Raw genomic sequence first — 14,066 nt, 5'->3', positions numbered from 1 at the left:
GATTATACAAATTATGAGATAGACAATTGTGCAAGGCTTGTACAGGATGCAAGACTGTTAAAGTGGCGCCACGTAGTCCTTTTCTGAATGCCAGGTTTTAAATTAGGTTGTGTGCGTACTCTAAGTGATTGGAAATGTTGCCTATGAGAACATTATATAAAGAGTATTGATGTACTTCGAACGATATGTGTGATGAACGATTACCGTCTCAAATCGTTAGTGGTAACGGACTGCAGTTCATAGCTAACAGTCAATTCTAACATAACTTCAGGAGTTACAGTGACAATGTCATGGACAACGGCTGTGTTAACTTTACAAGTATAATTTCTAGTCAATAACATTATCTTGTCAGTAAATATTTTAAGGTTTAGAAGGGAGTAGATGTTAGGTATTTTCTATGAATTGTTTTTCCGGATTTTCATTGTGGCCCGATTCTTCATTTGGACTCGAAAAAGTGTAACTCTCCTGTCAGAAGATGATAAAATTCTCTCTTTCCAATAAACATATGGCGGGTTTGGGTTATTTTCTGTTAGACATAACATTCATTATAATGAGAAACACTTTAACGTTTCAGTGAATATGTATGCACATAAATCGTTATCACCTCATTTCTAGTGCGTTGTACAAACCTTTACAACGGAGACGGCAAGTGGTAAGTTATTTCATATCATATTTTCCTGATAAAATGTATGATAAATGTAAGGTATTGATCATGAATTGCCTCTTATATAGGAGCACGTCTAAGTGATAGGGGATTTTTTACCTCCCTGTACGTAGTCCGAGTGAGGTATAGTCATGGGTCGTATTTGTTGGACAAAGTTTGTCTTTCGTCAACTATTTCAGCTTTCCTAGTACCTACATAACACAATCGATTAAATACAATGAACGGTATTATGCTAAGCTCGAGTTGAGAAGTTTGGTATGACATTGGCTTAATTCATTAGCGAGTAATTAGGGAAAACTTTTATTTGTTTTACTATTATAGAATACCCTAATCTACAGAAAACCTATGAAGAGAATAAACGCATTGGTGTTAGGGGCCCGCAAACGGGGTATGCTACTTTTGTATCAATAACCTCTCGGGTCACACACACTCGACAGTAGAATCAGTTTCCATGGCAAAAAAATAGTCACCTGCATTCATATATAAAACTTAGAAACACAAATGACAAAGGAAGACACACACATATATAGATATATAACATAGTAACACAAATGACGAAGAAAGACAACTTTTCGACTCGTGCCGTGGCCGGGCCTCGAACTCACGATCTACGGCACCTTATCGCCTAGCCAGAAATATCCGCAGCTTATAACGCTGCGCCACATCGGCGTCCTTAAAAAAGAACGTTTCAATGGCGCAGTGATGGTCGGCCCTATAACCCGACATGATCATTGTGGAAGTCGTCTATAAGATGATATGAATACCTGGATCGTAATGTATTTACATACATGGATACGAATTGTACATATATTACAAATATCTCGGTGCAACTATGACAGGAAGTTGTCTTCCTTCGTCATTTGTGTTGCTAACTTATATATCTATTTATTAGCACAATGTATCATATATACACTATGTGTTGGTGATACAAAGATATATATTTGAATTTCCTGTCGTAGTTGTACCGAGAGAAATATATTTCATATATACATACAACATATCAAGTACAAGTATATCAGACATGCCCTGTCTGGGAATTAGTTAGCCTATTACCTTAGGTTTCGGTCACGCCCAATCTGATAACATCACAGGGTCATCAATATAGTATTTACGTTACCTTGTTTTAATAACAAGTTGGTGATGACTCGTACGAATGTAACACGAACGAGTTGTTAATCTTTAACTTACGCCGTTGGAAGATTTTACTAGTTCCAGAATAAAATATAAAATAATTATGAACAATAAAAATAATAACAGATCTTTTTCCAACTTTTAATCAAAATTTGTCAGAAAATTCATAGCTTTCTAGTCGAAAGATCCGGTCCAGGGAGGAACTTGGCTATCGGCCTCTTGTTAATGTAAGATATAGTATCTGATATGCATTATCAAAGTACGCCGTTATACATAGTGACACAGATGCTTCAAACACCAAGTAGGCGTGCTCCACCTCACACAAAGTTGGTTAGTATAATCTTCATCAAAATTCATATATTTTCATTTTGACTTTTGTCTACTAATTGATTGCGAATGACGCAATGATAATAATAGTCGGACACATATTTTTATGGTCCTATTCTACTTAAACCTATAAAGTCGTGTGATTTTGTTTCAACACGAGACCAAATAATTCATTAGTACGAATAGGAAATTTCGTTCATACATAGTATATCATTTCGTTAATATATATTTTTATCTCGTTAACACGGAGCTCATTATCTCTATCTCGTTAACACGGAGCTCATTATCTCTATCTCGTTTATACGTAATAGGTTAGTCTTCTTTACATGGTTAGAACAAAATAACCTGCATTGAACTCTGGATGATATTTGGAAGGCATTTATTTTTCTTTTGCAAGTGTTTGGTTTGGTTTGGTTTGTTTTTGTTAACAGCCAAAGTCATTTAATGACGTGCCAGGTTTTGGAGGTGAAGGAAAGCCGAAGACCCGGTGAAAACCACCGGCCTACGGTCAGTACCTGGCAACTGCCCCACGTAGGTTTGGAACTCGCAACCCAGAGGTGGAGGGCTAGTGTTAAAGTGTCGGTACACCTTAACCACTCGGCCACCTCGGCCCCCTTTTGCAAATGTGTTATGCTCTCTCTTATATAGGATATAACATGAAATAAACAAAATTTAGAAAATATATTTCATATGTTTAGATCAGATATCTGCATCAAGCGAAATTCGTTACTTATATGATTTTATACTTTTTTCAGCTCTAGTTGCGACGAGTTGACATGGCAGATTATATAACGCTAAACGATGGACATCCGAATCCCTCAAGTAGCCTTGGGGACATCAAGGGTAATGTTTACTCCATTCATATTAATTGTGTAGGATGTTTCCTTCCGAAGACTCTTGGTTAGTTTTGTATATCGATGTAGAGTACAACCCTATACTGTCATCCTCGTCCAATAAGACGCTTTCTTTAGAAATATAATTCTCACAAGATTGCAGACGAATTGAATACTTTAAAGAAACCAGTTTAGTATTGATATAACTTCTATTCAGCCAGGGTAGTGTTATAGAAGTCCAAAGTAAGATTTCTCGCTGTCAAAAAACCTATTATTTTGACGTTACTAGTACCCGCGAATGTTTTCAACAAAAATATAGTTTGTGGAAATAAAAATAAAACCATCAATTATATTTCAATATTCTTACCTTTTATGCAACAATTCTGCATAAAATTATTGCAAGTTACATTGATCAATCGAGATATATTTTTTAAGTTTTTATTCCTGTAGCACAAAATGTTCATGGCATTAAAAATACACATGCTTTAGATGACGTCAGACAAAAGCTAAATATTGTTTTCGAATCCACGGAACTGAAAAGGGCCTTCATATCCGGGACTCGAAAGTATTTATCACGAATGTGTTTGAAATCGGAACATTCTATTAAGAAATGCTCCACTGTGAATTGAGCATCACATGCATAACACACCGGTGGATCCTCTCGTTTCAAAAGGAACAAATGAGTAGGATATGTGTGTCCCGGTAAACTAACGGACAGAACCATTCCATCAGTAACAACTTGTAGTCAGAGATAACACATAGAAATATCACAAAAAAAACATTGGTAAAGAAATGATGAAATCTAATCCTTGTTCAAACAAAGTTCATAACGGAATTCAGGTTATAAAACAAGCATTTGATTGTCATCAGTTCAGTATCACCCTGTACATAAACCAACCTTGGTTCGCATATAACAGATTTCTCCTGAGAAGCTAGAAGTAACCATAAAGCGAGCACTTGAAATGGGTTACCGCCATATTGACACAGCGTTTTTATATGGAAATGAGGAAGCTATTGGTACAACACTCCAAGAATATCTGAAATCCACTACCCTCAGTCGACAGGAGGTTCACATCACCACAAAAGTAAGTAAAGGAACTTAGTTCGGTCATGATAAACACGTTGTTTTTATGTAGAATAATTATGTAATGAGGATGTCTGTCTGCCTACAGTTATCCCCAACTTATATGAAGGGAAGTGCCGTAGGACCAGCGTTAGACGAAAGCCTCAGGAGACTTAAACTTGACTATGTGGACCTCTTCCTTATTCATACCCCATGTGCCCTGAAGGTAAGGAAGCAACATACGAAAACGGACCATTTTATAATTACAAAATGTAGTTAACATCAAAATTAATGTAATGGGACATTTTATATTTGGCTCAGCATAGTTTAATTTAAAGCACAAATCGCAAAAGAATAAACGAATTGGCGCATTTGAGTGAAAACCTATATTCATGTTAGATTGTGTGTATATGTCTGTAGAAAACAATAGGATTAACGATAAGTTTTGGAAAATAGTATTTATACAGCATGCATGAATTTAGGTGTAATACAGATACAGTAACACTCTATTGAACTTTTGTCAATATTGGCTATTGAAATCAACGAGAGACAAAATTTAATAACGTTGTGTTCAATTATTGTTTCATTTTGATGTCTTTGGTCAATCCCTTACAATAGTCACCTAGAGATTATTGGTGGTTAGATACATTTTCTCGAGGCCACGCTCGAATTGTTTGACAAAAGGATGTGATACCAATGTAAGGTTCAATATCTAATAATTGTAGGCGGCTATAGATACTTGAAAATCAAATGATCAAATGAAAAAGTGGAAAACCGGCTTCGGTATTTTTTTTTTTAAGTATAGATTTTAATCTTAAAAATCCAGAAATGCAATCAATTCTTATATTGTCATACAGGAAATGGATACCTACACGGAGGAAATTACTCAATCTACGGAACTGATGTCGGTTGATTTAAGAGAAACATGGAAGGTAGCTATCAAAAGTACTGTGTTAAGAAAGTTATCAGACTAACAATTATGGTTATTATATCCACGTAAGTAAAATGAATTCATAATAACGGATTCATTTGATAAAAAATATCATAAACTGACTGTAATGAATGAAATGACTTTATTTTAATGACATGGCATTTTAATGATAAGCCGTTATCTAAATGGTATGACATTGTATTAATGGTATGAAATTATTTTAATGGTATGAAGTTATTTTAATGGTATGAGGTAATCTTAAATGTATGAGGTTATTTTATTGGTATGAAGTTATTTTAATGGTATGAGGTTATTTTAAAAGTATAAGGTTACATGTATTTTAATGGTATGATATTATTTTAATGGTATGAGGTTATTAGAATGGTATGAGGTTACTTTAATGGTAAGAGTTTCTATAATTGCATCATCTTGTTTTAATGTTCTTCTTTAGGATCGTCATTTTGACATTAGTTCCATTTGTTTATCTGTTTTTGAGTATATCTTCAACATTGTTTATTTGTTATTTTGAGAACATAAGCTGGGTTTCGTCTATATGGCTGGTGTCATTGATAAAGCAGAAAAACTCCTTTGCTAATTTGCTATTTCCTTTGTTTTTCATATAACAGGCTATGGAAGACACAGTCTACAAGGGCAAAGCGCATTCGATCGGTGTGTCAAACTTCAATACCAAGCAACTAGATTATATATGTGAGGTTGCCCGTATTCCACCAGCTGTCAATCAGGTAAAGTAGTATAACAATAGGATTACGTTTTCATTATATATTTGGTTTGTTTTATTTAACGTCCTATTAACAGCCAGGACGTGCCAGGTTTTGGAGGTGGAGGAAAGCCGGAGTACCCGGAGCAAAACCACCGGCCTACGGTCAGTACCTGGCAACTGTCCCACGTAGGTTTTGAACCCAGAGGTGGAGGGCTGGTTATAAAGTGTCGGGACATCTTAACCACTCGGCCACCGCGGCCCCCTATTATTATATATCATATTACACATGACCTATGGAATTGTATCATTCTGTTAGATAAGCCGACTTCAATTTCAACATGCTTTCTTTGTGTGTTCATCCTTATTCTTATTTCGATTTATATTTTGCCCCTTCTTTTTATTAATTTATACTTTATCTTTATACAGGTGGAGGCACATGTCAGGTTTCCCCAGAAGAAACTCCAAGAGTTTTGTAAATCCAGGAATATCCAACTCCAAGCATTCAGTCCACTAGGATCCCCCTTCTTCACCGGAACGACAGATATCAAGTAAAATAGAAGACATTACAAAAAATACCAAAAGACAAATAACTCTGTTACACAGTTGCAATTAACTTTGTTTTTAAATTCATATTTGTGCGGCTGTAAAAATATGTGTTTCAGATTTTGTATTTAATCAAATGCATTTTAAGAAAGGATGATATTAATTTAACGACATTTTATTTTTCCAGTAGAGTACAATCGTCGGATAACTTGGTAGAACATCCTGTTATTATGGAAATTGCCGAGAAGTATAAACGCACACCTGGACAGGTGAGTAAACATAATATATGTGGATAACTCGACATGTCTACTATACATCTGGATAACTCGACATTTCCTCAATACTTCTGGACTACTCGACATTTCCACAATACTTCTGGATAACTCGACATTTCCACTATACATCTAGATAACTCGACATTTCCACTATACATCTAGATAACTCGACATTTCCACTATACATCTGGACAACTCGACATTTCCACAATACTTCTGGACAACTCGACATTTCCTCAATACTTCTGGACAACTCGACATTTCCACTATACATCTGGACAACTCGACATTTCCACAATACATCTGGACAACTCGACATTTCCACTATACATCTAGATAACTCGACATTTCCACTATACATCTAGATAACTCGACATTTCTACTATACATCTGGATAACTCGACATTTCCACCATACATCTAGATAACTCGACATTTCCACAATACATCTGGACAACTCGACATTTCCACTATACATCTGGACAACTCGACATTTCCACTATACATCTGGACAACTCGACATTTCCACTATACATCTGGACAACTCGACATTTCCACTATACATCTGGACAACTCGACATTTCCTCAATACTTCTGGACAACTCGACATTTCCTCAATACTTCTGGACAACTCGACATTTCCTCAATACTTCTGGACAACTCGACATTTCCTCAATACTTCTGGATAACTCGACAATTCCACTATACATCTGGACAACTCGACATTTCCACAATACATCTGGATAACTCGACATTTCCACTATACATCTAGATAACTCGACATTTCCACTATACATCTAGATAACTCGACATTTCCACTATACATCTGGACAACTCGACATTTCCACTATACATCTGGATAACTCGACATTTCCACTATACATCTAGATAACTCGACATTTCCACTATACATCTAGATAACTCGACATTTCCACCATACATCTAGATAACTCGACATTTCCACTATACATCTGGACAACTCGACATTTCACAATACATCTGGATAACTCGACATTTCCACTATACATCTAGATAACTCGACATTACCACAATACATCTGGACAACTCGACATTTCACAATACATCTGGATAACTCGACATTTCCACTATACATCTAGATAACTCGACATTTCCACTATACATCTGGACAACTCGACATTTCCACTATACATCTGGATAACTCGACATTTCCACTATACATCTAGATAACTCGACATTTCCACTATACATCTGGACAACTCGACATTTCCACTATACATCTGGATAACTCGACATTTCCACTATACATCTAGATAACTCGACATTACCACAATACATCTGGACAACTCGACATTTCCACAATACATCTAGATAACTCGACATTTCCACCATACATCTAGATAACTCGACATTTCCACTATACATCTAGATAACTCGACATTTCCACCATACATCTAGATAACTCGACATTTCCACAATACATCTGGACAACTCGACATTTCCTCAATACTTCTTGACAACTCGATATTTCCATTATACATCTGGACAACTCGACATTTCCTCAATACTTCTGGACAACTCGACATTTCCACCATACATCTGGATAACTCGACATTTCCACAATACATCTGGACAACTCGACATTTCCACAATACATCTGGACAACTCGACATTTCCACCATACATCTGGATAACTCGACATTTCCACAATACATCTGGACAACTCGACATTTCCACAATACATCTGGATAACTCGACATTTCCACTATACATCTGGACAACTCGACATTTCACAATACATCTAGATAACTCGACATTTCCACCATACATCTGTATAACTCGACATTTCCACTATACATCTGGACAACTCGACATTTCACAATACATCTAGATAACTCGACATTTCCACTATACATCTAGATAACTCGACATTTCTACTATACATCTGGACAACTCGACATTTCACAATACATCTAGATAACTCGAGATTTCCACCATACATCTAGATAACTCGACATTTCCACCATACATCTAGATAACTCGACATTTCCACCATACATCTAGATAACTCGACATTTCCACCATACGTCTGGATAACTCGACATTTCCTAAATACATCTGGACAACTCGACATTTCCTCAATACTTCTTGACAACTCGATATTTCCATTATACATCTGGACAACTCGACATTTCCTCAATACTTCTGGACAACTCGACATTTCCACCATACATCTGGACAACTCGACATTTCCACCATACATCTGGATAACTCGACATTTCCACCATACATCTGGACAACTCGACATTTCCTCAATACATCTGGACAATGCTGCAATACAATTATATCTCAACGTAAGGTGATTCATCAAGAATCCTAACAGCAGGAATCGGTATTCTAGATCGCATCTGGCTAGTCCTGTCAGGCATAGAAATGTAACAGGAGAGGAGAAAATGTAGCATCCAGACCGGGGTTCGAACCCGGGACCTCCGAACACTAGCCGGATGCTCTACCAATTGAACTACCTGGTCGCCGATGATCGACCCGGTCCAATTCCGCTACACTCTTCCCTCCTATTTTTTTTTAAAGTCTTCGACCCCGAAGACTTCACAACTCACAACTCAGGTTCGGGCATCCCCTTGTCAAGTATTCACCTCACTTGCAACAAGGTTTGGTCACAGGCACCAAATGTAATAGGAGTTGAAAAAGGCACGGCCAGGCCGGGGTTCGAACTCGGGACCCTCCGAACTCTAGACGGACACTCTTCCACTGAGCTACCTGGTCTCCGATGACCGACCCAGTCCAGTTCCGCTACAGAAATATGTGTACATAATGAATACATTTTTTTTTTTTTTTAAAGTAAGGTCCTAACACAACAGAGACGATTTGCATATAAATAAAGATATATCCCGCTCGAACAATACGTACATTGTATACGAAGGAAACTTATGTAAAAATAAGATTGAACTAAAACAAAACGAAAAAATGATTAATTGGAATATAGAAAGTATATACGTCAGAAGCAGCAAATTGTTTCAAACCTTCAAAACAATTAGTCATTATATCAAACAATCGCTAAAATAAATGTTTCTTTTACTTAAAGATCCTTCTTCGGAACCTTGTTCAAAGGGGTATAGCTGTAGTTCCGAAATCCGAAAACCCACAGAGGATGAAAGAGAACTTACAGGTACTTATTAATTCTGAAAATATAAGTATTGATATATGCATGCTTGTACCCATAGGTATGCGTGTATTTAGTACGACTGTGACAATGGCATCAGGGTGTATGTCACGTTCTGCTTGGCTACTGTAAATCACTTATATTTCGCGAGTACTTAATTTCGCGAACTCACCTCATTCGACTTATTCGCGAATACATAATTCTGATCTCAAGATGACTTTAAATTCGCGAATGACGTTAACAGGTCGGCGATATTTCCCTGTGGAGAGTGAAGTGAGTTATTTTCAATGTAAATATAGCTTTCACGCTCGTTCGTATGTAGTGTTTTGTGATATATAATTACACTCTGATATAAGTATATAATATATCATTCTATTATTACTTTAACGGCGATGTCTGTTCACCAACTAAAGATTACGGTAGATTCAAAATGGACGCTTCTTATTCTTGTCATTCTTATATAAATATTCGCGACGGATTTGAATTCGCGTTTGACTCTCCTCGCGAATTAACGCGAAAATAAATCTCACGCGAAATATAAGTGATTTACTGTTTATAAGGCGAGCGCGTAAACAAAGGCTTTGGTTGTTTCCCTTATAATATACATGTATATTGATATGTCTAATAACATTCATCAGCTTTTGATATGTTTATGTATACAATGTTTATCTTTACACAAACAGTATATATAACAATGCGTACGTGCGTCATTTCAATGTTTCAAGGCCGACTGGTCTCTTTGTAAAGCTCCCACTGCCTGCGTGAGCGGAAATCAGTTGCATGTGTATGTCTACGCGACGAAATTGTAACTTTGTATTACCGCATGGTCTCCAAAATAAAACATTCACGGGTATTGGTGTAGTTGCAGAGTAGACGGATGGTTAGCGAGCGGGATCTTTAAAAAAAATAGCAAGCTTCACGGCTCGGTATTTGCACAACGAGCACGTGCTCAGTTTAATATAGCGATGCATACCACCACTTCGTCCGATATCCATTACTTATCGCTCGATGGGACATTTCGTCTATCGACATAGAGTGTAAATACACAGTACAGAAGAGTCGACCGGTCGAACAACAAATTAAAAAAGAGCGATACATGGAAACACAGAAAAAAGGAGAAAAGAAAATATCCTACTCTGACCAAATACAAAGTCAGGATTACTTTCATTTATGTGAAAGGGACATCTGAGGCGTTCTCAAGAGTGATGAGAAAACACCATATCAGCACCCCGATGAGACCATTAACAACACTCAGATAGCTACTAGTACACCCGAAAGACAAGACATTCAGGACAAAACAGAGGTAGTATACCAAATCCCATGGAAGAACTGGCAGCTATCATACATAAGAGAAACGGGAAGATCATTCGGAAAATGCCTAAAAAGACATGGAAAGAATGAGCAACACCACTTGTATACGAAACACATGAAAAACATCTACAGCCCAGTACAACAAATCGGCATTAACAGACTATGCTACCACATAATTGATTGGGAAAATGCAAAAATTGTGAAGAAAAAACAAAACACAAAAGCAAGACAAATTAAAGAAGCCATTAAAACCATACAAACCAAAGTCATGAACAGAGATGAGGGGGCCCACCAGTTAAGTCACATTTATGACCCATTACTAACTCAAGCGGGACATGGGAATATGTCTACATCCGCTCAGTAGCCTTTTCGGTACAATGTGTATATACACTCTTTGTCGTTAGACGGAATGTCCCATCGAGTGATGATACATAGTTACTATTGTTTACATAGACGTACAGATACACCTGATTTCCACTCACACAGCTAGTCGGAGATTGACAGTGACCAGTCGGTCTTGAAACGTTGGAATGACACACGTACACATTGTTACTTATACTGTTTGTGTAAAGATAAACCTTGTATATAAATTTTGATATGAATATGTCGGCTACCAGAGTATATATTAAGTTGTTTTGAAGATTGAAATTAGGGAGATATTTAATAATCAAACGCATGTTAGAATGAACTTATTGTTAATATACATGTAATACGAGTGACAGATCAATATAATGGTAATGTTAAGGGCGCCATGCATATTTACATTTATCTATGTTTAACTTTGTCTTTCCTAAATGAATACGTCCTTATTTTCAACCCATTTCCCTGTACGTTCATTTGAAAGAATAGTAATTTTGAATCAAATACCTCTCTGTCATTGATTCGCAACAAATCTGACACACAGCACAAAGCCAAAATGACGTCATGGAAATGATATTGTTCTAAATCAGAGTCCTCAGAGTTTGATTTGTAGAGCATAGAGAATCATTTCCATAATATTTGAAATATAAATATAATTTCAGGTCCATAAAATACTCGGTTGACAGACGTAAATAAGTATTTCTCCCTCAGTTCATCGGTTTATCTCCAGTTTTAGACGTGAGGGATTTCTCTGTCAACCCCTGTGCGTAAGAGACACAAAGTTTTATGAAATGACCAGGTTATTAATATCAGAATAGTATCACTGGCACTTTATTTTAGTGTCTGCTTGAGTAAATAAAATTTTATTTATTGTAGACCTATGTTTCCTTGTGTAATGATATTGGTGCATTTTTGGGGGGGTTGTGATGTGTACTTCTTCAAATGAGGGAATTCATGCACCGACCATGTGCATTTGTTTACAAACATACCTTGACCACCGATTTGACATGCAATGATTTTGAGTGGTGGGAGAAAAAGTAGTCACTCCCTACTTAGCGAGTGTGACAAAGAAATCTCAACCCTCGGGAAATTCATGAATGTCCAACCCTCGGCAAGTCTCGGCAAGACTCGGGATGGACGTTCATGAATTCCCCCTCGGGTTGAGATTGTAGTCACACCCCAAAGGCAGAGAAAGATTGCTGTAAAAGTGGAAATGTTCGCGGCGTGGAAATTTTCGCTTATTTCGCGATCATTAAATTTCCGCGAAAATATCCACACGCGAATATAATAACACGTGAAAATATTGGCACGCGAATATTTCCACATCCAAGACGCAAGTTCCTGCTGTAAACCATGTCGTCCGTGATGTGTTACGTTGTCATGTTAGTCTATGGTTTCATTTACTTGGTGGTCATTTTGAAATTAATAAAATGAGGTAGTAGCAGAAAAAAAATATATAGGGATTGATTTTGGTTTGCAGATTTTCTGTTTTTCTTTGAGTGATGCTGATATGAACAAAATGGACGAACTTGACAACGGAATACGTCGATTCGTCTTTCTGTGGTAAGGTAGCCATGAGTATCATTATGACATTTACTTTTAAAGAATGGACCTCCTTGTATGTCATGAAGGTCGGGTATAAATAAATGGTCATCTATATACATGTAGGAGAATTATGTTGAATTTTAAAAACAAATAAATATCTACAACTTTGCACATATTTAGTCATGTAATATACCAAAATGTCTATCTGAGCATGTTATTTCTCAAAATCATCAATAATTTGCTATGGGTGCTGTAGAGTTATGATAGTGATAGTGATAGTGATGTAAGATAGGACAGGGACAAACTATAATACTAAAATAATCAAACGCCTTTAATCATTTATTATAATATATTATTGTTATCTTTTATATCCTTATTTTTATTCCTAGGTACAAGAATCATCCTCAGTATCATTACGACGTTTGTTGAAACAAGGATTTGAAACAGCTTCTAAGAGTGACAGTATATATCTAAGCTATCACTACAAAGACTTTGCGAGTTTCGTCCGATGATTCAGAACTGTGTGGCTAAGGTGCTGTAGCATGCTCTTGTTATATAAATGTTTTGACTGTCAAGAGTTCTATGCCTGTGTATTTAGTACCATGATGTACTCAATATCCGTTATTGAATAATTGAAAATATGTAACCTCTACGACAATGTTCCCAGGCGGCATTTGGTTTCGGCCTCAGACAAGGTGGATTTTTCCCTTTGAACTGCATACTAGTATATGTCTAATACCCATTTTATTTCTTTGCAATACAATAACCTATGTTCATATAGAATTGTTTATCCTTTTCCCCTTATACATTATCTGTATTTAGTGTTGTATTAGTCATCAAAAGAGACGTATTGGAGTAGTGTAACTTATGTTTAACACTGAATTAACACATGTACACATGATGTGAAGATGTGAATAGCTGCAAACCCTTTCCAAAGATAGTATAGGAACCACGGAACCAAATGATTTCCCATAGACGGTAATGATAACGTTTACCACTGTACTGCTTAAATGGAGTTTTCAACACTGGTCCACTAGCCAGAATCTTGAAGTATGTCATCTCGGAAACCTGTAAATAGAATGATTACAAATTCTACCAATTTGAACTTTTTTTATATGGGAGCTACCATCTTGTATTGAATTCAGCACCAAAAATTCATCTAAATTTACAACAAAATACACACTTAATTAACTCCCCCTGACA

The 14,066-nt window shown here is 36.5% G+C and overlaps 1 protein-coding gene and 1 non-coding gene across 2 annotated transcripts; one reads left to right on the top strand and one right to left on the bottom strand.

The window, feature by feature from the left end:
- Nucleotides 1-2,885: 2,885 nt before the first annotated feature.
- On the top strand, nt 2,886-13,639 carry LOC117331065 (NADPH-dependent aldo-keto reductase, chloroplastic-like). Its single transcript, XM_033889662.1, has 10 exons — nt 2,886-2,965; nt 3,873-4,040; nt 4,128-4,244; nt 4,876-4,950; nt 5,576-5,692; nt 6,097-6,218; nt 6,401-6,482; nt 9,570-9,653; nt 12,799-12,881; nt 13,253-13,639. The coding sequence occupies exons 1-10, from the start codon at nt 2,924-2,926 to the stop codon at nt 13,290-13,292; spliced, it is 930 nt and encodes a 309-aa protein (XP_033745553.1). The 5' UTR covers nt 2,886-2,923; the 3' UTR covers nt 13,293-13,639.
- Trnas-aga lies at nt 9,179-9,250 on the bottom strand. Its single transcript has one exon. It is a non-coding gene; the product is annotated as a tRNA-Ser (tRNA).
- Nucleotides 13,640-14,066: the final 427 nt, after the last annotated feature.

The sequence above is a fragment of the Pecten maximus genome, chromosome 7, assembly GCF_902652985.1.
Source record: "Pecten maximus chromosome 7, xPecMax1.1, whole genome shotgun sequence".
Taxonomy (NCBI): domain Eukaryota; kingdom Metazoa; phylum Mollusca; class Bivalvia; order Pectinida; family Pectinidae; genus Pecten; species Pecten maximus.
This window is presented reverse-complemented; position numbering and strand designations above follow the sequence as displayed.

What these genes read in the sequence shown, in the direction of transcription:
- LOC117331065 (XM_033889662.1), top strand. Translation starts at nt 2,924, where the DNA reads ATGGACATCCGAATCCCTCAAGTAGCCTTGGGGACATCAAGG. An exon ending in ATAAACGCACACCTGGACAG is followed by an intron (nt 6,483 to 9,569) that starts GTGAGTAAACAT and finishes TTTTACTTAAAG; the next exon opens with ATCCTTCTTCGGAACCTTGT. An exon ending in CGTCGATTCGTCTTTCTGTG is followed by an intron (nt 12,882 to 13,252) that starts GTAAGGTAGCCA and finishes TTTTATTCCTAG; the next exon opens with GTACAAGAATCATCCTCAGT.